This window comes from Hippoglossus hippoglossus, chromosome 6, assembly GCF_009819705.1.
Source record: "Hippoglossus hippoglossus isolate fHipHip1 chromosome 6, fHipHip1.pri, whole genome shotgun sequence".
In the NCBI taxonomy this organism is placed as follows: domain Eukaryota; kingdom Metazoa; phylum Chordata; class Actinopteri; order Pleuronectiformes; family Pleuronectidae; genus Hippoglossus; species Hippoglossus hippoglossus.
In genome coordinates this window covers 15,993,929-16,015,515 of record NC_047156.1, presented here as the reverse complement: position 1 = coordinate 16,015,515, position 21,587 = coordinate 15,993,929, and the positions used below count along the sequence as shown (strand labels likewise).

At 43.5% G+C, this 21,587-nt stretch overlaps 2 protein-coding genes across 4 annotated transcripts; both read right to left on the bottom strand.

The window, feature by feature from the left end:
- Positions 1–3,997: 3,997 nt before the first annotated feature.
- LOC117763810 (aquaporin-9-like) lies at positions 3,998–9,149 on the bottom strand. Its single transcript, XM_034589240.1, has 6 exons — positions 8,906–9,149; positions 8,521–8,647; positions 7,093–7,230; positions 6,826–6,944; positions 5,813–6,030; positions 3,998–4,776 (listed from the first exon to the last, which is right to left on the bottom strand). Exons 1-6 carry the CDS (start codon positions 9,005–9,007, stop codon positions 4,569–4,571), a joined length of 912 nt encoding a protein of 303 aa, XP_034445131.1. The 5' UTR covers positions 9,008–9,149; the 3' UTR covers positions 3,998–4,568.
- A 144-nt stretch (positions 9,150–9,293) lies between these two features.
- Positions 9,294–20,919, bottom strand: LOC117763805 (cingulin-like protein 1). Of its 3 annotated transcripts, none has more exons than XM_034589230.1 (19): positions 20,773–20,917; positions 18,205–19,170; positions 18,037–18,131; positions 16,536–16,641; positions 16,360–16,455; positions 16,123–16,271; positions 15,002–15,143; positions 14,679–14,891; positions 14,387–14,593; positions 13,972–14,076; positions 13,694–13,846; positions 13,112–13,282; positions 12,730–12,882; positions 11,583–11,672; positions 10,726–10,809; positions 10,402–10,526; positions 10,055–10,163; positions 9,783–9,946; positions 9,294–9,694 (listed from the first exon to the last, which is right to left on the bottom strand). In XM_034589230.1, exons 2-19 carry the CDS (start codon positions 19,141–19,143, stop codon positions 9,616–9,618), a joined length of 3,180 nt encoding a protein of 1,059 aa, XP_034445121.1. In that variant the 5' UTR covers positions 19,144–19,170; positions 20,773–20,917; the 3' UTR covers positions 9,294–9,615. The 3 variants fall into 3 exon arrangements, with proteins under 3 accessions (XP_034445121.1, XP_034445122.1, XP_034445123.1); XM_034589231.1 differs by having other exon boundaries at positions 18,037–18,104; XM_034589232.1 differs by lacking the exons at positions 9,294–9,694; positions 9,783–9,946; positions 10,055–10,163; positions 10,402–10,526; positions 10,726–10,809 and having other exon boundaries at positions 11,611–12,608; positions 12,659–12,882; positions 20,773–20,919.
- Between the last annotated feature and the right edge of the window lie 668 nt (positions 20,920–21,587).

Here is a 21,587-nt window from a genome sequence, read left to right as displayed (position 1 = left end):
GTTGCAATTCCCCAACTTTAATGATATGAAAATACTCAAATGAATAATCAATTGAAAGATTAAAAGTGTTCATACAACTTGTTTTGTTAGAAGTGGCATCAAATGTTAATGAGTTACGACATTCTGAGTTTGTTTTTCTTTTTACCTCCACTAGGGAGGTTATGTTTTTACACCTGTTTGTTATTAAGATTTTTTTCGAAGCGGAATTCCACTAAACTTGGTGGAGGGATTTAGGGGCGGATATAAGAACATTTTTCGTTTATATTTCTACTGTGAGAACTAAACAACCGTGTGTTGCGTGAAGTTAAGAAGAGATGTTAGGATGTGTCTGATATTGTTTTCAGATGAATGACTTGTCTGTGGACGCGTCTCTCTGTGGTGTTGGAGCTCTGGGAGGCGGCTCAGTGAAAGATCCTTTATTTTGGTGAATTCCTGGATATTAAGCTGCTGTATCTTTAACCTTAAGTACATGCAGTGCGAGGGCGTCCACAGCAGAGGGAGCAGCTGCTGTGTGTGAGGCCAGTTGCCAACACCAGTACACACTCTGTTTCCATTAAAGAGTATTTTATCAATCGCTGAAGACTTTAATCTGAGAACTAAACTCCAAATGTTGCGTGGGCTCAGTGATACTGAATATTATTCGGGTAAAGTTGGCAGAAGGTAATGTTGCTGCTGTAAACTTCTGCCCAAGCAAACACATCAACTCTAATCCACAAGTTTATCACACACTTTTTCCTCACGAGTGTGTGTGATGATGTAACAGCCACAGGAGCGTGTGCGTGAGATAGTGGAAGCACACGTGTGCACGTGCAATGGAACGATGCCTGCCATTGATTTTCAATGCAGATCCTGAGCTGCAGTCGCTGGTTGTGTCATGAGCGAGCACCGTCACCCACAGCGGTGGGTTCGATACTTTCTGTGTAATGCAGATGGAGGGTCTCATTCCAGTGAGTTTATGTTGTTGTCATTGCTCCCGCTGTGGTCAATTTTCCCACAATTCTCCACAAACTGTCGCCGCTCTGTGCCTGAAAGCGGCGTCCAGCCAGAGAGGCCCGTGTCACGTGCCCTGGTCAATACTCTACATTTCGAGCCGCAGCTCTGTGCGAGGAGCGGACGTCCCACATGGGAGCGAGCAGCACCTTTTGTCTCCCTGCAGTGACAAAGCAGGATTGTAGAAGTGGCCCCGGCCCGCTGAGTGTCACCCAGAGGTGGCAACTAACACCCCCCCCCCCCCCCCTCGGATCAGCAGCTGACCCAGAGGCCTGCAGGACAAAAGGATGGAGACACAACTGACAGGTCATTGTCTAGTGTCAAGTAACGGACATTAGATATTTAAATCTCCTTACTCTCAGGAGATTTAGTCAGACTTAGTTTTGTGTATCTCATGAAAACATAAAGGCACTACTCGCTGTAAGATAAGATAAGATTAGATACCATAAGATAAGATACAGTAAGATAATCCTTTATTAGTCCCAAAACGGGGACATTTGCAATGTTACAGCAGCAAGGGCAGTCAAAAATTTACATCAGTAAATTAATAAGTAACATGCAGGACTTATAGATGTAACATTTCACTCAAGTTAAAGTTCAAATAAACAGACAAAAATGTACTGAAGTGAGAGTAACACAGCAACTTTTAAAGTAGAAAAGTATATATATAAATATAATATGTGTGAATATATATAGAACACTATTGTGGTTTATATACAGGACTGTCTCAGAAAATTAGAATATTGTGATAAAGTTCTTTATTTTCTGTAATGCAATTAAAAAAACAAAAATGTCATGCATTCTGGATTCATTACAAATCAACTGAAATATTGCAAGCCTTTTATTCTTTTAATATTGCTGATTATGGCTTACAGCTTAAGAAAACTCAAATATCCTATCTCTAAATATTAGAATATCATGAAAAAGTATACTAGTAGGGTATTCAACTAATCACTTGAATCGTCTAATTAACTCGAAACACCTGCAAGGGTTTCCTGAGCCTTGAAAAACACTCAGCTTGGTTCAGTAAACTAAATCACAAGTATGGGGAAGACTGCTGATCTGACTGCTGTCCAGAGGACCATCATTGACACCCTCCATCAGGAGGGTAAGACACAAAAAGAAATTTCTCAAAGAGCAAGCTGTTCACAGAGTGCAGTTTCAAAGCACATCCACAAAAAGTCTGTTGGAAGGGGGAAATGTGGCAGGAAACGCTGCACAACCAAGAGAGATGACCGCAGCCTTAACAGCATTGTGAAGAAGGGTCGCTTCCAGAATTTGGGGGAGCTTCAAAGACAGTGGACTGAAGCTGGAGTCCAGGTATCAAAAGCCACTGTTCACAGACGTGTCCGGGAAATGGGCTACAATAGCCGTATTCCCATGGTCAAGCCACTTCTGAACTCAAGACAACGGAAGAAGCGTCTGACTTGGGCTATGGAAAAGAAGCACTGGACAGTTGCAGAGTGGTCCAAAGTCCTCTTTTCAGACGAAAGCAAGTGTTGTATTTCATTTGGAAGTCAAGGCGCCAGAGTCTGGAGAAAGGCTGGAGAGGAGCAAAATCCAAGTTGCTTGAAATCCAGTGTGAAGTTCCCACAGTCAGTGATGGTTTGGGGAGCCATGTCAGCTGCTGGTGTTGGTCCACTGTGTTTCATCAAGTCCAGAGTAAATGCAGCTGTGTACCAAGAGATTTTAGAGCACTACATGCTTCCGTCTGCTGAAAAGCTCTATGGAGATGAGGATTTCATTTTCCAGCATGATCTGGCACCTGCCCACAGTGCCAAAACCACCAGTAACTGGTGTACTGACCATGGCATTACTGTCCTCGATTGGCCTGCCAATTCCCCTGACCTGAACCCCATAGAGAATTTGTGGGGTATTATGAAGAAGAAGCTGAAAGACACCAGACCCAACAATGCAAATTAGCTAAAGGCCGCTATTGAAGCATCCTGGGCATCCATAAGCAATGCCACAGGCTGATTGCCTCCATGCCACGCCGCATTGATGCAGTAATCCGTGCAAAAGGATTCCCAACCAAGTACTGAGTGCATTAATGGACATTTTCAAATGTTTGATTTTGTTTTGCTGTTATAAATCTTTTTTTTACTTGGTCTGAGGAAATATTCTAATTTTTTGAGATAGGATTTTTGAGTTTTCTTAAGCTGTAAGCCATAATCAGCAATATTAAAAGAATAAAAGGCTTGCAATATTTCAGTTGATTTGTAATGAATCCAGAATGCATGACATTTTTGTTTTTTTAATTACATTACAGAAAATAAAGAACTTTATCACAATATTCTAATTTTCTGAGACAGTCCTGTATAGAGAGAGTTTATTGCATATTTAATTGGATGCTTATAAACTGTGGACATTTTTATTGTGGGAGAAAGGGCAGTTATACTTTTAAGAATTTTCAAATCCAGCTAATTTATGTTTTTTGTGGGGTCTATAAGGAGGGTGTCTGTTAGTAAAAACTTAAATCGAAATCGTTTTCTTTACGGCAGTGAAATTTCGTCTGGCTGAACATGTGCGGCGTCTCCACAGGATGTTAGCACAGCTCACTGTTTAATTTACTGTGTAACTACATTTCTTCTGCGTCTTCATCTCAGCATCAGTGGGGTCACCACCTGAGGAGCTGGAATCAGACGCCCCACTGTGACTCACATCCACGTTAACTGGACCGATGTCTCATATAGGAAGAAGCTGATACAGCTCTGAGATTATTCTGTGCCTGATTATCCTCCTCTGAGTCACGAATCATCCATCTCTTATGGGGAGTTCTACTGAAAAGATTCATGTTGCTGTTACTGTCTTCTGTCAGCGTCTCATATTGAACATTGTGGCCTACACACCAATTTAAATGATGTAAGAGGTTAATGGTGAAAATGCTGAGAGGAGAATTACTTCAGTAAAGTCATTTAGTTTAACTGCCGTTTTCAGTGATAAATAAATATAAAAAAAACAGATGCTGATGTGAAATGAGTCCCTGAAGTAAGAAATTGGTATTTTTATAAACTTTAATGTAGACAAAACAACATGGAGTAAAATACAAAGAATAAGAATAAGAATAGGAGGAAACCGGCATGCATATTAAACTATTATTCCAACTGAGCACATTCAAATAGAGGATCATATTTATAATACAGTATTTACAACACAAATAGATGAAAAGTCAGAACATCGTGAAGCAGGACCGAGATTTTCATGTGTTTATGAAACATAAAACGTTAAACTGCGGACGAGACAGTCCAGTGTTGGTTTTTAAAACAGTGTCCACACATCTTTATTGCGTGCATCTAGCAGCAGTTTGTCAATCTAAACAGTTTCCTTATTTATTTTACTGTGAGCTTTCAGCTGTGCAGGTTTTTAATGTTGTCATCGCTGAGCTGGAGAAGCTGGTCTCTGCCGAGCATGAAGTCAATCAGAGGTGGACCTACAGCCTATGAACAGGTTGAGCACAGAGAGCTGACACTGACAGAGGAGGCTGTGCTGGGTGTTTGTCGTCTGACCGGCCGACACTGAGAGCAGGTGAATCTGAATACACTCAGTCCTGGAGGTTCCTGTCTGGTGGGTTTTTTTCTTTAGCTCATGGTGATCATCTCATATTTGTCCTTCAGACTGCTGTCGTCGTCCTCCTCGTCTTCCTCCTCCTCCTCCTCCTCCTCGTGGGGCTTCTCGGGCTCTTCGCGGGGGTGGTGCAGCTCGATGAGCAGGTAGTAGATGATGGCCGCGACCACTCCCCCGACCATGGGCCCCGCCACAGGGATCCACCACCAGTAGTCTGCAGTGCTGAGGGGATGGAGGAGTTCAACAGTTAAACACATCTCTGGCAGTGAGTCAAGCGTCTGACAGCAACATCACCGCAGGTCACAGGAGCCATCACTGGATCATTTACAACCATCGACTGCATCTGTCAAATACATGTGACCTTATATAACAAGTGGGGTTCATGTCAGCAGCTTCAAAACAAACCTGAACACATGAAACTGATAAAAGGATCTATTCAGAGGCAGACAGACACGTATACATTTCTATATTGCACATAAGATAAATACATAACTTATCAAATGTTTATCACAAACTGAATTTATTTGTTAGTAAAGATCAAATTCCTACAATTACAATTTTTTAATATAAAACCAAAATTACACCTACCTGAAGCTCTCATTCATCCCAACGTCCATCACACGGCTCACTAAGGAAGCATGTTGATTCAGCCATGCATCTCAATTACCTTTTACACATTTTACACTCTGGTTTTTAGGTTTTAATGCCAGTTTTAGTTTTTCCATCTTTTATACGTTTATCCTTTTTTAAGTGTTTTTATGGCAGGTGCAATATTCATCTCAGTTTTATTCTGCATTATTATTACACGACATGTTCTTGTGTCCTGTTCTGCAGCTGCTGCAGCACTTTGGCCCAAGAAGAATGTCCCCATGGGGACAATAAAGTATATTTGAATTGATGAAGTTAAACAAACAAATAATCTGACATCCTGTTTCTGATCTCTTTCATTGATATTATACAATTAAGGACATGTTTTTTATATTTTAGAAGAATCACGTGTTACTATTTAGATGTAAAATATATATATTTTTAATATTATTTCATAAAATGTTTTTCTATTTAATAAATATAACAATTTTTTTTATTGTGGCATATTCAATCTATTCCATAAGTATCACCATGATCATTGCAACAAGACCCACACATATTATATTTACCTGTATTTGAGTCAACACAGGTACACAAGAGAAATCACAGAGAAAAAATCTGATATATTAAAAACAAGAACCCAATCTGTCTTCTTCTGTCGTACAGTTACCTAAAAACCTCCATCCCCCATCCAGCCATGGCCGTGAACAGCCGGGGTCCCAGGTCTCTGGCGGGGTTCAGGGGGTATCCGCAGTTCAGTCCCATGGACACCCCGATGGCCATGATGACGAGTCCGATGGCCAGCGGCTCCACGCCTTTAGGAGCTCCGATGTTCCCACCATCGATGATGGCGAGGATACACAAAACCAGCATCCCTGTCCCCACCACCTGGAGGAACAGAGCGAGAGGACGAACGCAGCATTGACACAACAGACACTGGTGAACTCCCAGTTACAAGTGATTTATTTTTATTCATCATTCCGATGTCACCCTGTTGTTTATTTAGCTTTTAGTTTCCTCCCTCTCCTGCACTTTACCCTCATGTAAGTAATGTTTATGTAAAAGTGTGTTTATCGTTTCAATAACTGCATTTAAATGTGCAAACTAATATATTAAATGTGTAGTTTTACATATATCAGGCTTTTTGCATTAAACCTTTAACTTTTTGGTCTTTCAGTCCTTGTACCTGAATATATGTCACTAAACAAGTTTCAATTTAAGCATTGTAAGTTATTTTAACAAAACGTTTTTAGGCCCTACACCTCAAAGCACTACAGTTACACAGATCTAACAAAGGAAACTTTGAGATGTGCACAGTCAGACCTGACTGGATTTATCTTAGTGCTTCATCTGATGTGGTTTTCAGCCGGTAGGTAGACGTGTTATCTTCGGATCGCTGCACCAACTCACCAGACCAGACTGAGAAATGGTGTTAAGTATGGATCTGACCTCCCAGTGAACGACAGGAAATGGGTCAAAACCGAGCAAAAGAGGGATGTTCTCAGACTAAATGGGACGATCAATCTTGCATTAGCCACATTTGCCCGACTTTGTGGAATTTAGAGGCTGAATGGGAGCAGCAGGTCACAGTGGAGGTGTGTACGTGTGTGTGTGTGTCTGTGTGTGTGTGTGTGTGTGTGTGTGTGTGTGTGGTCAGGTCACGGTGACCACGGTGACTCTCACCTGGTCGATGAAGCCCCCGAGGACTGACAGGTGTCTCGCTGGGTAGGAAGCAAAGATGTGGCCTGTTGCATTGATTCCAGTCACTGACAGAATCCCGCTGGTGAAGTCCATGAAAGCATCTGTGCAGAGTGAAAACACAGAGTTGTAACTGTTCACGATTGTTGCTTGTGATTTTAATACAGTATAGGAGACACTAAGCCTTTGGAGGTCACAGTTTCAGAAGCATTAATAAATAATATTTAGAGAGTGACGTTCAGGTGTATTCACCATAGTATAATCCAAAGACTGCAGCAGCTCCGGCAAAGGCACCGAGAAACTGAGCGATGACGTAGAAGGGAAATTTCCAAATCTTCAGTTTGCCCAGAATCACCATGGCCAGAGAGACGGCGGGGTTCACGTGGCCCCCTGGGAGGGAAGATAAATCACAGGGTGAAGGAGGGGAGCAGTGTGTGGGGGTGTCTGGCATGATACCCTCTCCATTATATGCAAGGCCGCCCCCCAATTTATAGGAAGCAGCAGGAGGGGAGCAGCCCCTGGGACGGTGCTGGGTTTGGTGAGGTACGTTCAAGGCCACAAAGGCAGGATAATGGTCACAAATGTACTTTAGTTTATAATTTATATTTTAGGTGTAATAAATTATATTTTAGGTGTTTATTTTATTATATTTTATTTTAATACTTTATTTCATATATTTAATTACATTTTTTATATTCTATTATTTATTTATTTATTTGCTTGTGTGGTTTTTCAAATATTTTTGAGCATGGCTCAAAGGGAGCCTGTGACATAAGAATTTCATTTAATTGAATCTTGAAATCATCCTGTAAGTCAAAAGGCAAACGTGAGCCTTACTCTGTTCCTTCTTTAATCAAACTGTACTCAGATCCTGCAGGTTTTTAATTAAAAACATATTAGAAAGGTTGGTTTCTCTAGAAAAGATAACGAGATGAACTCTTTATCTATCCATCCATCCATCCTTCCATCCTTCCCTACTTTTGAGTAATGCGCAGGTTTGCAGTGCATGTTGTACACTATCTGAAATACTTGTCTGTCTATGATCTGTCCTTGAAATGAGTGAAATGTTTCTGGTCGTTTTGATGTGTTGATGCTGCTCAGAGGAGGCGAACGGTCTCCATCATAGACGGGTGAACGTAGCCTGTGATCGATGGAGTTTGCAGGACATTCAGTGCCCCGGGTTATGTGTGACCCTGGAGAGGCTGTGCACTAGCACTAACAAATCAATGGTCAATACGCATGCATTGAGTCCGAAGGGAACGCTGGCCCATTCCCGTCAACACTGGAGCGGCTGAGGTGACAGAAGGCCATAAAGTTTCATTATTACAAGCTGCAGACCGCATGAGTAACTGTGTTTGGATTAGAACACATGGAACAAACTGACTCAGACTGTTTTATATGCTCTGGCACAGGTTGTTTTTAATAACTATCAATTCTTTTTAAGAGTCTGTAGCAGTAAAGAGGAGATTTGATGAGAGGAAGGAAGCTGAATATGCAAAAAAACAACCATGGTATTAAAACAGTTTATAAATTTTAGTTGATTTGACAGCAGCAAATATCAATATCGTCCACCAACACGTATTCACTGTTTGGTTCATGCATTCAATTCAAAGTATCATCTCAAACCCTGCTAGTGAGATGCTGTGGCTCATGTAATATAAGTATGGAAGTGATATTTACCTGACACTCCCCCGGACACATACGCTGCCATCATCAGTCCCACAGAGAAGCCGATGTGGACGGTGAGAGGTTCGCCCAGGGTGTTCCGACTGAGGACGGTCTGAGCGACTGAGCCACAGCCGAACAACTGACCAAAGAGGGGGAGAGAGGACGACAGGGTTTTACCCACAACTCTTCAAATCCCTTTAAACTCATTTTCAAGGGGAAGTCATCAGTCTGAGGGATCTGGACTTGAACAACAAAGTGAAATTAACACATAAACATTAACTTAAGAAGAAAACTAAAGAAAAAGAACTTTAAAATCAATCATAAAGCAAACACAATACATTAAGTGCGATATATTTCTCTGTCAAAACAGAATTTTATCAAACAGAATTTTACTCACGACCAAGACAAACGTCCCCAGGAATTCTGCCAGGAATTCCTTGAGTATTCCGTGTTTGAGAGCACAGCGTTGCCTCATGATTCTCTTGAGTGGTATTGCCATGTAGCACTTTGGAAATCGCCGGTGAAAACTGCTGCCAGACGTCCAGCAGTGTGTGAACCTCTGCAGCTGATCAGAGGGTTCAAATCCCCAACTCTGCCCCGCCGCAGCCACTCAGCACAGACCATTGATCCGATTGTACAACCACACGCTTCTCGTCTAGTGCCTCGTCAGAACACGCAAACATCCACGGGTGAGTTTTGTCTCACGTTTCCCTTTAAATGTGCATTAAAATCTGATTTCTTTTATTTGTATGTGTTGCTACGGACAAACTCAGATGAACTGAAACATCATACAGCTGGATTTATTTCTGTTTTTAGAGTTTCTGGGGGTTTATAAACACATATGCATTTTAATACATTTATTCATCAGCTTAAAATTGGCAGTTTGCACCATATTAACTCACACGGCAATGGAATAATAAAAATCTATGGGAGTAAATAAGTCAGTTTGTAGCATGTTGAAAAACATGTTTATCAGATATTGTAGTTATGCACATCGCCACAGGAGGGCAGTCTTGGCGAGGGGCCACTGCTGCACACAACAGGAAACACCATGAAATCACACCTGAGTTGTTAATATGCAGAATTAATAAATTAAAGATTCCTTAGTCAATCAGAGCCAAAGTCGTCCACGTCGTTCCCGTCGTCCTCCACAACCTTGATGAGAGGAGGAGATTTCTTCCTTCGCCTGTGAACGCACAGAACAGAACTCCTTGTGATTACATTTAAGTGAGAAGGTCAAACATGGAAGCTGAGGGCAGAGGGGGAGTGGTCACCTCATCTCGTTCCTCAGCGTGGTCACTTGGCCGTGAAGCTGCTCGTTGGCCTCGATCTGCTCGTCCAGCTCTCGCTGCAGCTTCTTTTTGCTGTGCTCCAGACGCTCGATCTCCTCCTCCGCCTCGTCCATCTGCCTCTTCGACGTCTTCAGCCTCTGAGTCAGCTGCAGAGTTCACCAAGGTGAGACATTGCATCACAAGTCAAGTCTCTGCTGCTCCTGACGACTCAAATTCGTTTCTCCGTGGCAAAACAAAACAGCATGCGTGTCTACCTGGTCTCTCTGGCTCTGCAGGTTGACTTGCTCCTCGTCCGCCTGCATCTTCATCTCCTTCACTTTGCGCTCCAGCTTGCGGTTCGCTTGTTGCAGGCTGTTGTTGTCCCTGTGAGCAGAAGCATCAGGAGATCACATCGCTGCTGCAGCTTCCTGTAACTCATCACCTCAAGTGTGTTTGGAGCAGAGATACTCTGACTCCTACGACCACAGGGAAAGTGATAGGAGTGGGTTCATCATGTGTAGTGATGGAGCTCTTATCCAAAGTGTTGGCCTGCACTGCACTGGTAAATACAAACTGTGTGTAGATGAATGTGTATAAGGAATAATAATATGCAGATGCTGACTGTTCTTCTCCCTGCAGCTTCTCCTCCAGCTCCTGGATGCGACTGCTGAGTTTGGAGACCAGTGAATCCTGGTTGGTCCTCTGTGATCCTTCCAGATGAGTCACTCTGCTCTTCAGGTCTTTATTCTAAAGAAGGAAATCAAACAGAAGACGTACATCGGAGATGCAGCAGATTCTAAAGATTTGTTTTAAAGGTTTGGTCTCTATTAACACCACATTTCAAAGATAGGAGAATTACAAATATATGTAGCATGAATATTATCGAGTGAATACTTTGGGGCAGTGTGGGGTCAGAGGTCAGGGGTCAGAGGTCAGAGGTCAGTACCTGTCTCTCCAGGCTCATCTTATCACACTCCAGGTCCTGTCTGACCGCTCGCTCCTGCATCAGCTCGTTCCTCATCTGATCCATCTGCCACACACACACAGAGCGAGACGCAGTTTCAATCATAACACAGAGAGTAGGGTAAATGTTTGGTAAGTTAACCAGGGCCTGTGCATATGTGCTCCCTCTTAATTAAAAACATGCCTGTGTGTTATTAAAGAGGACAGGACATGACAACAGGCATTTTCAGGTTAAATGAAAAGTTTCCAGCTTAAACTCCTAAACCCAGAGGAAATGCTCCGTCTGTCGTGAGCGGCCACATCAGATCTCCAGTCTCTCTCCCCTCTAATAACATGCAGAGGCCCAGTGAAGGGAGTGTGAATAGCTGCACACAATAGTTCACTCTTATTTGTCTTTGCACTGCACCCAAAACAGTGTTTAGTATCAATTAGTCTGCACCACTTTTCTCCCATGAATGGTGGCCTACTTCACCGACGCACCGAGGACGTGGGGCTGCTGCGACGGCGTCAGATAAAGACGCGAATGTTAAGTGAGAGGAGATCTGACATATTTCAGGGCAGTTACACGGCGAGTGTTAAGAATGAAAGCATAACTCGTCTAATGAGCCGCTCTGAACACACCAATCAGCAGCTTTCAGGGTCGGAGGGGAAACCCGAGCACTCAGCTCTACATCTGTTTGTGATAAAAACAGATGTAGGGCGTGGAGCTCACACCAGAGACTGAGCTTATTCTATTACTGATGGGCCGTCTCGTTGCAAATTCATGAACGTTAGCAAAAACAAAATGAGAAGTGCGTGAGAAAGAGAGAAGAAAAAGAAGACAGGGGGGGGTGAACCTGCCTGATCTTTGGTTTTGTCTAATCGCTCCATCAGGCGGTCGGCACTGCTGCGCTCATCATTGAGATCTTCTACTAGGTGACTGATTCGTCCCTGAGAGGAGAGGAAAACAGGAAAAATGGGTCAAATCATCATCAAAACACTCATATTACAATACATAGTACACAATAACACAGAGGACATGTTGAATCTGTCTCCACAGGCTGTGGTCAGAAAACTGACTGAGAGAAAAAGGGATATTGAGTAATAACATATGTGGAGCCTGGAGGGGAAGCAAGACAAATATAATAGCGTCTGAAAAACTGAATCAGATGAGAGATTTCTGTGTGGACGAGAGAGTTCGACAATGGAAACCGGGGCGAAAGAGGAAAAGAAGATTCCTGAGAACACCCAGACAGGTCTGATAACTTTTGACTGTAAACACCAGCTTCCTCGGCTGATACGCTGTGTCAACAGTGAGTGTGCCGGAGTCACAGTGTCGTGTTTTGTCATCAGCAAGACAAACAGTGCTGAGCTGTGTGATGCAGTCACTACGGCTCAGTCCAGCGCCCTTTTAGTTCCCAGGAACAAGAGAATGTAAATACTGGCACCTGAACAGATAAACAGTCCAGAGTTAAGTGAAGTTAAGTCTCACATTAAAAGTTACAGTGGTTAAACACAGTTTTAGAGCAACTTTACGCTCAGAGACATTCTAAACCATTTGCCCTAATAACTTTTAAAAACTGGATGTTTGACTTGAATGACAATAGTAAAGCACAGCTGTAATAATAAAATAAAAATTATAAAATATAGTTGGCAAATACTATGCAATATTGAACATGCCCTTATAGCATTTTCTCTAAAAATTATAGATAACATCTAAGAGAAAATTTAATTTGACATTTACTTTGACCTTTTATGTTGGGCCATGTCCCATCCACTAACATGGAGGAGGCGGAGTTTATGAAAGGGGGCGATTGAGGCACTTTGGCTTCACTTTTGCGGCGTCATGATGTCATCCACCTTTATATGGAGTCTTGTCCAGTATATGTATATACAGTCTTGTCCTATATATTTATATACAGTCTTGTCCTATATATTTATATACAGGAACGAGACTGTATATTTATTTACAGTCTTGTCCTGTGGAAGTCCTTGCAGAGAGGTTTACCTCCATGAGTTTGACCTGCCGCTCTCTCTCCTCCACGGTGGCTGCGCTCCTCTCGTCCAACTCCTCCAGCCTCTGCTCCAGCTCCTGGCCCCGCAGCTGAGCCTCCTGCTGCTCCCCACGGCACCGCTGCAGCTCCTCATCCAGGGGAAGGAGCTGAACGCGGAGGAGACCATAGAGTAAACAAACACTATGAGTTAGGGTAACATGGAGCATTTGGTGTTGGCGAATAAACAAGAGGTAATTAAGAGAACATGGAATTAATCAAGTCTGGTAACACATCTGACATCTAACTCCTCTTTGCCCCGACTTTGTGATTTCATTTTGATGACTAAGACAGTTGAACCTACAAACTGGTGAATCAGAGAGACAATGAGCACCACACCTCTTCCTGCAGTTTTTTGGCCGCCTGTCGGGATTTCTCCAGCTCTGCTCCCTTCTCCTGCAGCTGTCTCCGCAGCTCGGCCAACTCCCTCTGACTCTTCTCTCTGGCCTCGTCGATCTGGTTCTGAAGGACGTCTGTGGACGCCTCGCACTCCTCCATGATGCTATTCATCTGAGCAGATGGAAAAACAAAGAGCTTCTACGATGAGATAAGTGTACACACGAAGATAAGGGATGAAGGAAACAAGACAAATCAGCTGCTGATCTCATGCGGCTTCAGGGTCTTTTTAGGTCTTGTTGAATTTCCTACATAGTCTAATAAATAAATGTTTGTTTTTCTTGTCTTGATGGGTTAGGGTTAGGGTTAGAGTGCTTCAAAGTACAGTTTTACCTTTCACCCATTCATACACACACACACACTCATGCATGTGCATCTACATACAACACTATCACACATCAGGGGCAATTTGGGGTTCAGTATCTTGCCCAAGGACACTTCTGAATGGGGACAGATTTGGATAAAACGGTATGGTTCATGCATTCAATACTAAATAAATAAGCCAATAAATAGTCTTCCTCTCACCTTCCTCTGCAGTTGCTCCACTGCTCGGTCCTGCATCCTCCTCTCATCCTCCAGTTCAGTTTTGATCTTCCACAGCTCCTCCATTTGTTTCCTCTCGTCCTTGAGCTTCTCCTTCAGGTCCCTGTGCTCGTGATTGAGTTTGGTCAACTTACTCTGTCAGAGGAAAAACAATGGAGAACTGTGAGGTTCCAATCATTTGTTTAACATTGCAACTTTGAAAGAGAGGTGGGATGACAAGCAACATCGCAGCTGCTCCTCAGAGACCAACATGGTCTTACCTGCACATCCTCCAGCCGACTGACCAGCGATTGGTTTGACTGACTCATGTCCTCCTCGTTCCTCCTCACATCCTTCAGCATTTCCTCAACCTGCTGCTTTTCTCTCTAAGAACAAGACATCAGCAGTGATCAACATATAAATCCATCAAACCATTACCAAAATGTTTTTTCCTTTAAGGGTTGTAGGGGGAGCTGGCACCAATCCCAGCGGACATTGGGTGGGAGGCGGGGTACAGCCTGGAGACTCCAATCAACTTTACCCCAATCTGCATGTTTTTGGACTGATAAGAGGAAGCTGGAGTCCCCGGAGAAAACCCATGCACACAAAGCACACATAGCAACTCCAAACATGAAAATGCCAGATAAAATGATTTAGATAAACTTTTGAAAGTTTATCTAAACACCTTCTCCCCACCTCCAGCTGCTTCGCTCTCTGCTCCAGCAGCCTCTCCGTGGTCCGAGCCTCCTGGATCCCCTGGCTCAGCTGATCCACTCTCTTGTTGAGCTCCAGCACCTTTCCCCTCAGCTGCTCTCGCTCTTGGCTCAGCTCCTTCAGATGCACCTTTGCCACACCTTTCTCCTCCTCCACCTCCACCTTCTCTTGACACAGCACGCCGTTGCTCTAAAAGACCAATTGGAGAAATAAACGATGAACCCCACAAGTGAAATAGAAGACACGTCAAATAGTCTTGCATCCTGCATGTTACCTCTTTGGCCAGCTCTAAATCTCCTAGCAGCTTCTGCAGCTCCTGCTCATATTCCTCCTTCAGAGCGGCCATGTATTGGTCATGAGATTCCACCTCCTCTTTGAGCGCCCCCTTCAGGGCAATGAGCTCCCTCTCCAGGTGGTGCAGCACCTCCTCCTGCTCCTCCTTCACCTGCAGCGTCTCCAGGAAGTCGGCACGCAGCTGTGCCATATCCTGACAGACAATCCATAACATTTCAGTGTCACTCACCACCAGTGGAGTGAAGACGCTTTGAAGCTGCTGCTGATTTGTGAGCTGTATCTTCTACACCTGCTTTCATTTACCTTCTGGAGGATTTCTTTCTCGGTGTTTATCACCTCGGCCTTCTTGGCTTGGTCCAGCTCATCGTGCATCTCAGAGAGCTGCTGCTGAAGATCTTTCATCTCCGTGCGAGAACGTTCCCTCTCCGCCTTCATCTGATTCAGTCTGACGACGTACACGCAAAACAAGAATGTGCAGTTAGTTGAATTAGTTGTATTAAGGGAAGAAGAATCCTGTGTTTTTAGAACAGGACTAGATAACAAAAACATAATATCTGCACACATGATCCAAATGGTATTTGACTCCGACGAGCTCCATCAGATCACAAGTTACAGTTAACATGAATGACCTCAGAGTACGAGCATGAGCTTCACTAAGACACAGCACTGAGCTTAAGTCTGGGTTTTCACTTTAGTCCTACATGTCTGTTTTATTTGCTGTTAATGGAAAACATGCATTCTCCTCTGGGGCTCTGAAATAGCTGTGAGACTCATTTAAAGAAACAATAGGGAATACACTTAAGCTGCTTTCAGACATGCACTGAAGTACGAACATTATCCTGAACTTTTCCTGAGGGGTTGTAATGTCTAAGTCAGTTGCTCTGGACATTTTCTGAAATGTTTTCCGGCCAGCTTCCCAGCAAAATGTATGTAAAATGTCCGTGTGAGCCCATGTAAACTTGAGTTTTTGGTGACGATGTGACGCTGGTGCTGATGTGCTGTAAACACAAACATGTGATCTCCGCAGTGAAATTCAAACGTTGCGTCCTGCCTCCTGCACGCTCTACTCAGACACCCCCCCTTGACCGAACGCTCCAGACATTTTCCTGTTGTTGTGAACCCGCCTGACCTGGACAATCTCCTGCTGTGTTCTTCCTATGTGAAAGGCCAAACTGCGGAAAATGTCCAGACCGTTTTTTCCGGAGAAAACGAAAACAACTTTATTTGCTTTCTTGCTAAGAGAGGACAAGATCATTGATACAACTCATGTCTGTGTGGTAACTATGAATCTACTGCCAGTAGAGAGTATACATAAGACAATAGTTTGTTTTTCTTTGTAGCGCCTTAGAGCTACAAGATGTATTGATACTTAGCAGAGTTGTACTCTGAGACTTCTCTGAATGAGCAGGAGTTGAAATCCTTACTCCTGTTTGGTGGAGTGAAGCTCTGCCAGGATTTCAGCCAGCCTGTCCCTCATTTTGTTGAGCTCTGTCTGACTCTTGGTCAGCTCTTCCTGAAGCCTCTTCTTCTCCGCCCTGGCCTTCTCGCAGGCCACGGCCAGGGTCTTTTCATTCTGCACAACACAACAACACCATCATCAGTCACAGGAACAGGAAGCGAGTGGTTTAGGCGTGAGTCAGCAGGATGGGGCCGCGCTGCACCTTCATTTCAGTTTCCAGTTTTTGCCTCAGCCCAGTCACTTCTCTCTCCAGCACCGTCTGTTTCCCCTGCAGCCGCTTCACCTCGGCAGCGTAATCCTACATGAAAAGAGGGAGTTTCAGGCAAAATCCTGCAGAACAACCGTCAACGCTGGCAAACACATCATCCTGACACTCACTTTCTCCTCCTCCTCCACATTCTTAGCAGTCCTCCACTTGAGCTTGTTGATCCGTTGGAGCAGCAGGTTGACTTTCCTCTCAGTGGTGGAGTCGTCGTCAGTCGTCCTGCAAAGCAAGAAAAATATTTCACAAACACACTAACAGGGTGTAATGATAGAATTAAAAGTAGTCACTCGCGACCTCAACAAATACCTGGTGGCGCAGGGCTCTGAGCTTTTGGTATCCAGAGAGGAAAATGTGTATTCTTATAACTCGTATAAATATAACAGCTCTACATCTGCACATATTTGACAATTGGCACTGATGGATGTTAAAAACCTTCAGTGTACCAAAAGTTATGCTCCGCATTCCTGACTTCTGTGTGTTTGAGCACACACAGCTGGATCAGCACGCCCTTATCTGACTGTACTACACACCATCCAGCTCAACCTCAGCTCAAAGTGGAAAAACAAACACATTTATTACGCTGTTATAAAGGAGAGCGGTTCGATATTATTGGAAATGTCGTTATCTTCCCATCGCAGAGTTAGATGAGATGATTGATTTTGACTTGTCAGTTCTAGCAGCCAGTTAGCTTAGCTTAGCATAAAGACTATAAACAGGTGGAAACTGCTAGCCTGGATCTGCACAATAGTTATTTAGCTTTAGTTGAGTCATTTAGCAGCATCACACAAAAACTATGTAACGGATTACCATAAAACTTGGTGAAAGGATGTGGTATGGGTAAATTTGGGTGAATCCTTTACATAGCGAGTTCGGGCGTTTTTCAACATTTTCACTGATTTCTCAGCAACTAATTCATGGATCTTAATCACCAAATCAGGCATGTTATAGGGACGCATATCTGAGAGTGTGTGTTATTTGGTGCAGATGGATTGGTGATTGAATGATCGAATTTAAGGAGACTGGGCCTTGGTGAAGGTATGTTTGTATCTCATTTGTTTGCATCCAGGAAGTTACTGCTACACCCGACCAAGAATAAGTCCAGAATATGACCACTTGTGAAATCACAACTTGTTATTTATATTATTCATTTTTTACACATTCATGCTAGAAGTTTCCCCATTTCCAATATTCTTTTCTGAGTGATTTTCTTCTAGTTTAATCCATCCGTTCATTGTCTTCACCTCTAGGATGGAGCCAATCCCTGCTCTGCATCAAGCGAAGGGGGGTGTACACCCTGACAGTTGCCAGCTGAACTTGGAATCTAATTTCAAAATCTTATTTTTCCACTTAGATTTTTATTGTATTAGAAACACTCATGCCTTGTTTCGTAAGGACGCTGTTTGAATTGCCTCTGTGTTTACACGGCGCTATATAAATAAAGTAAAGTTGGCTTTGCGCTAAGCTAAGCAGCTGCTGTAGCCTCATATTTACTGTACAAACAGAAAAGCGGTATCAATATTCTCATCTCACTGTCAGCAATAAGTTAAATCACCACTATTTCCAAAAACGTTGAACTATTATTTCAACTGAAAGTGCAGATTGCTGAGAACTCACCCATCCTTGAGGTAGGCGAACAGTACTTGTTTCGCGGTGTCTTCAGTTGGGTCGACTGAGACTTCTTGCTGTCCTTTCAGAAGATCAGGAGTGACCTGGTTAGAGAACGTACAGCGAATAAATAAAACCTTGGAGAGGACAACTGTGCTCTGAAGCAGATCTCATTACCTGAGTGTCTCGTTCGTCTGATTCATCCGTCTGGTCACTACACGACCTGGAGTTGGACGCTTTCTCTGTTCTGTGAAGCAGTTTTGCAGCATGTGGAGATATGGCCTTTTTTCCATTATGAACTCTGGGCAGTGTGCTGTGCTTATTCTCCTCCCTTTGGTTCGCCAAAGAGCCATCTACACTATGGTTTCGAGCCCCAGCTGACCCGGAGAGATATGTCCCACCTGGGGTCTCCCCCCTGAGGCCCTTCAGAGATGAGGGTCGGCTGGAGGAAGAGGAGCACGTGGAGGAGTCTGAGGGATGTCTGCTGTCCACGCTGCGTGACCTTCGACAATGCTCGGGGTCCAGCCTGTTCCTCGGGCCGCCCCTTCCCCTCCGCTGGCTGCTGTTGAACTGGCTTATCAGCTTCCCCACAGATACGATGGAGTCTGCTTCCACATAGTTCGGGGATCGTGTAGGGATGTGTCCACATGCAGGAGGCATCTTGTTCTGGGCTTCTTCAACTGGGCCCTCCGCTGGCAGAGGGATCCTGGGTTTGGTCATGTTAGTGGTTTTCTCAGGAGGAAGTCCAGGTTGGGCAGCCGAGGCCGTTTTTGAAGGAATGAGGCGGGTGAGGTTATTATTTTCAGGGTCATAAGGGCTCAGAATCTCTGGATGTTGCTGATAATGAAATCCGGAGGAGGAAGCAGCCCTCTGTGTCTCAGCTGGGGAGTGTCTTTCATCCACTGACCTCCTCACCATACCTGGGTTATACCCGGCCTGGTGAGTTATGACAGAGACGTCCCTGTGGCTCTCCTGGCCCGAACTGTTCAGCACGATGTAAGGTTGACCTTTAATCCCTTGAACCTGCACCCTCACTCCAAACAAGTTGTCCTGCTCCTGCACGTAGCTCCTCTGTATCCTGACATCTGAAGAGCCACTGAGTCTGTGCGACTCCATCCTGACTCCACGGGATGAACAGATCAACTGGCAAAACAAAAGAACAAAGACAGGTATAGGTTAAGATTCTGCACTGAAGGAGACTGATCCTGTGTGGGAAGGTGAGCTGAAAACTGATGCATCTGGTTGGTCAAGCTGGGGTTGGTGTTTACAAAACACCAGAGCCGGGTTGGAGCGTCAGTACCACACACACACAATAAACAGACGCTGAGAACAGCCTGATATTGCCGTGCAATGAAAACAGCTCCTCCTGTGTGCGTATGACAGCCTACTATTGTACAACCAGAGCTGAGCCCATGGAATGACGACTCCAACTGGCCGAGGTCTCCGAGGTGTCGTCACCCGCTTCGTGGTATGACACTTGAGGAAAATCTTTGTCGATAAATATGTCAGTGTGAGGGTGAAACACCAGAACAGAGGAGGTGTTGTGCTGCAGACAAAACGACATCTTCTTAGACGCACCATCCTCTGCATGAATACTTTAATTTATGACACCACAGAGTGCAGCTCCTAAGAGTACGTTCAGGAAGATAAGTGTTCAGTAGTGAGGTATCCTTCAAAAGAGAATTATTCACTGTTATGAATGGCTTTAATAAAAGTAATCAATCATTCACTGATAGATCTGTTATGTTATAAGTCATTAAGAAGAAACACTTTTGGGTTGCCAGGTTGTCCTCCTCAAGCACACTTGCTCAGTCCTTTTAGTTAACTGTTAAATTAATCAGTAAGTCTGTTCAAATAGACCTTTTGTGGCATTTTATGCAACTAAGGTCACCAGACTAAAAACTGGGACATTGTGATTCCACGACCAGCGTCTTGCACCCCTGGGTTACCACGGAGACCTCAATTCTGTGCAGGTGGTTCTTTTGAACCTTCATCAGAAAACTTCATGGATCAGTTAGAAGTCATAAATAAGATTGCATTGTTGTGAAGGTTGTGAAGAATCCTCCTCTAACATGTTGCTTCCTTTGCCTTTAAAGAACACTGAAGATTCAACAGAAAGTCCATTCAGATTGACCGTTTGACCACAGAAACTCATTCATCAGCAACTTTAACAACATCACTTCATCAACACTGGCTTCTTAAAAAAGGTCAGACAGTCATTAAGGGTCTCCTTAATGAAAAAAAGCCAAATTAAGTCTCATGCAGAAGTAGGATTTTATACAACCTGGCAACCAATTGATGTTCTTATGAATATCTTAGAATTAACTGTGTTCGAAACAAACAATTTACTAACCATTAACAACACCATTAATTACAGATTATAATCATTTATATACATATACGACTATTAATAAAAATACTTTTATAATATCACTTGTAAATGTAGTTTAGTTTAGATTAGTTCACACAACATGTATACAAAAATACACCAACCAAATATACTAACAAAATAAAAATAAAATACCAACAAACAAACAAATATTAACTATTAGGTTTCTTGCTGGTTTATCCGGTTTCTGGCTACTTGTTGACACTGCTACCTTCACACAAACGGACTCAACAGTCAGTTACATTACATTCAGGAACATAAACTCTACACATCACAGAAAACTGCAGGTTCCTCTGAAGTTTTGGAAGAGAGCAGGTAAAGTGAATAAGAAGGGACAGCGTGGTCCCTGAACTCACCACAGAGCTCAGCAGCAGCAAACTACGCGTCTGTCCAGGATCAATATCACACGAACTGTAGTGAGTCGATGTGTGAGGGGGAGAGAGAGAGAGAGTGAGAGAGAGAGAGAGAGAGAGAGAGAGAGAGAGAGAGAGAGAGAGAGAGAGAGAGAGAGAGAGAGAGAGAGAGAGTCTGTCCGCTCTCACTCTTTCTACTCCGCCTCCTCCTGTGTGTGTGTGTGTGTGTGTGTGTGTGTGTGTGTATGTGAGAGAGAGAGAGAGAGAGAGCGAGAGAGAGAGAGAGAGCACAGTCTGTCCGCTAACACTCTTTCTCCTCCTCCTCCTCCTCCTCCTCCTCCTCCTCCTCCTGTCAGAAGTTTAACTGCTGACAGTCTATGTGCCCTGAGGATTGAACTTGTGTAATTTATATATTAAGTATTTAGTACTTTATATATATTGGAGGACTCCTGCCTCAGATGTTACAAAGCATCAAGTTTTGATGCTCCTTCGCCCACATTACATCTTGTATATAAGAAGTTGTTTAGATACAGAAACACAATCTTTCACCTCTGGTTAAAAAACGTTTCAACATCGTGATCATCCCTGTTATTGTTTTTGTTTACATACTTGTTTTTTTATTTTCTTGTTGTGTATCTGTCCTTCACTGTTGGTTTCTTTATTTTCTTAATAAACTATGAATCATAAAAAAATCCTGATCCTGACAGATCCAGGATTATTTTTCACTTTCATTAACATTACCAGGCGTTAAAGAACCAGTACTCAGGACCAGCACTTGTGATTTTTGTCCACATGAGTACAGTTACTTTTTATTGCGT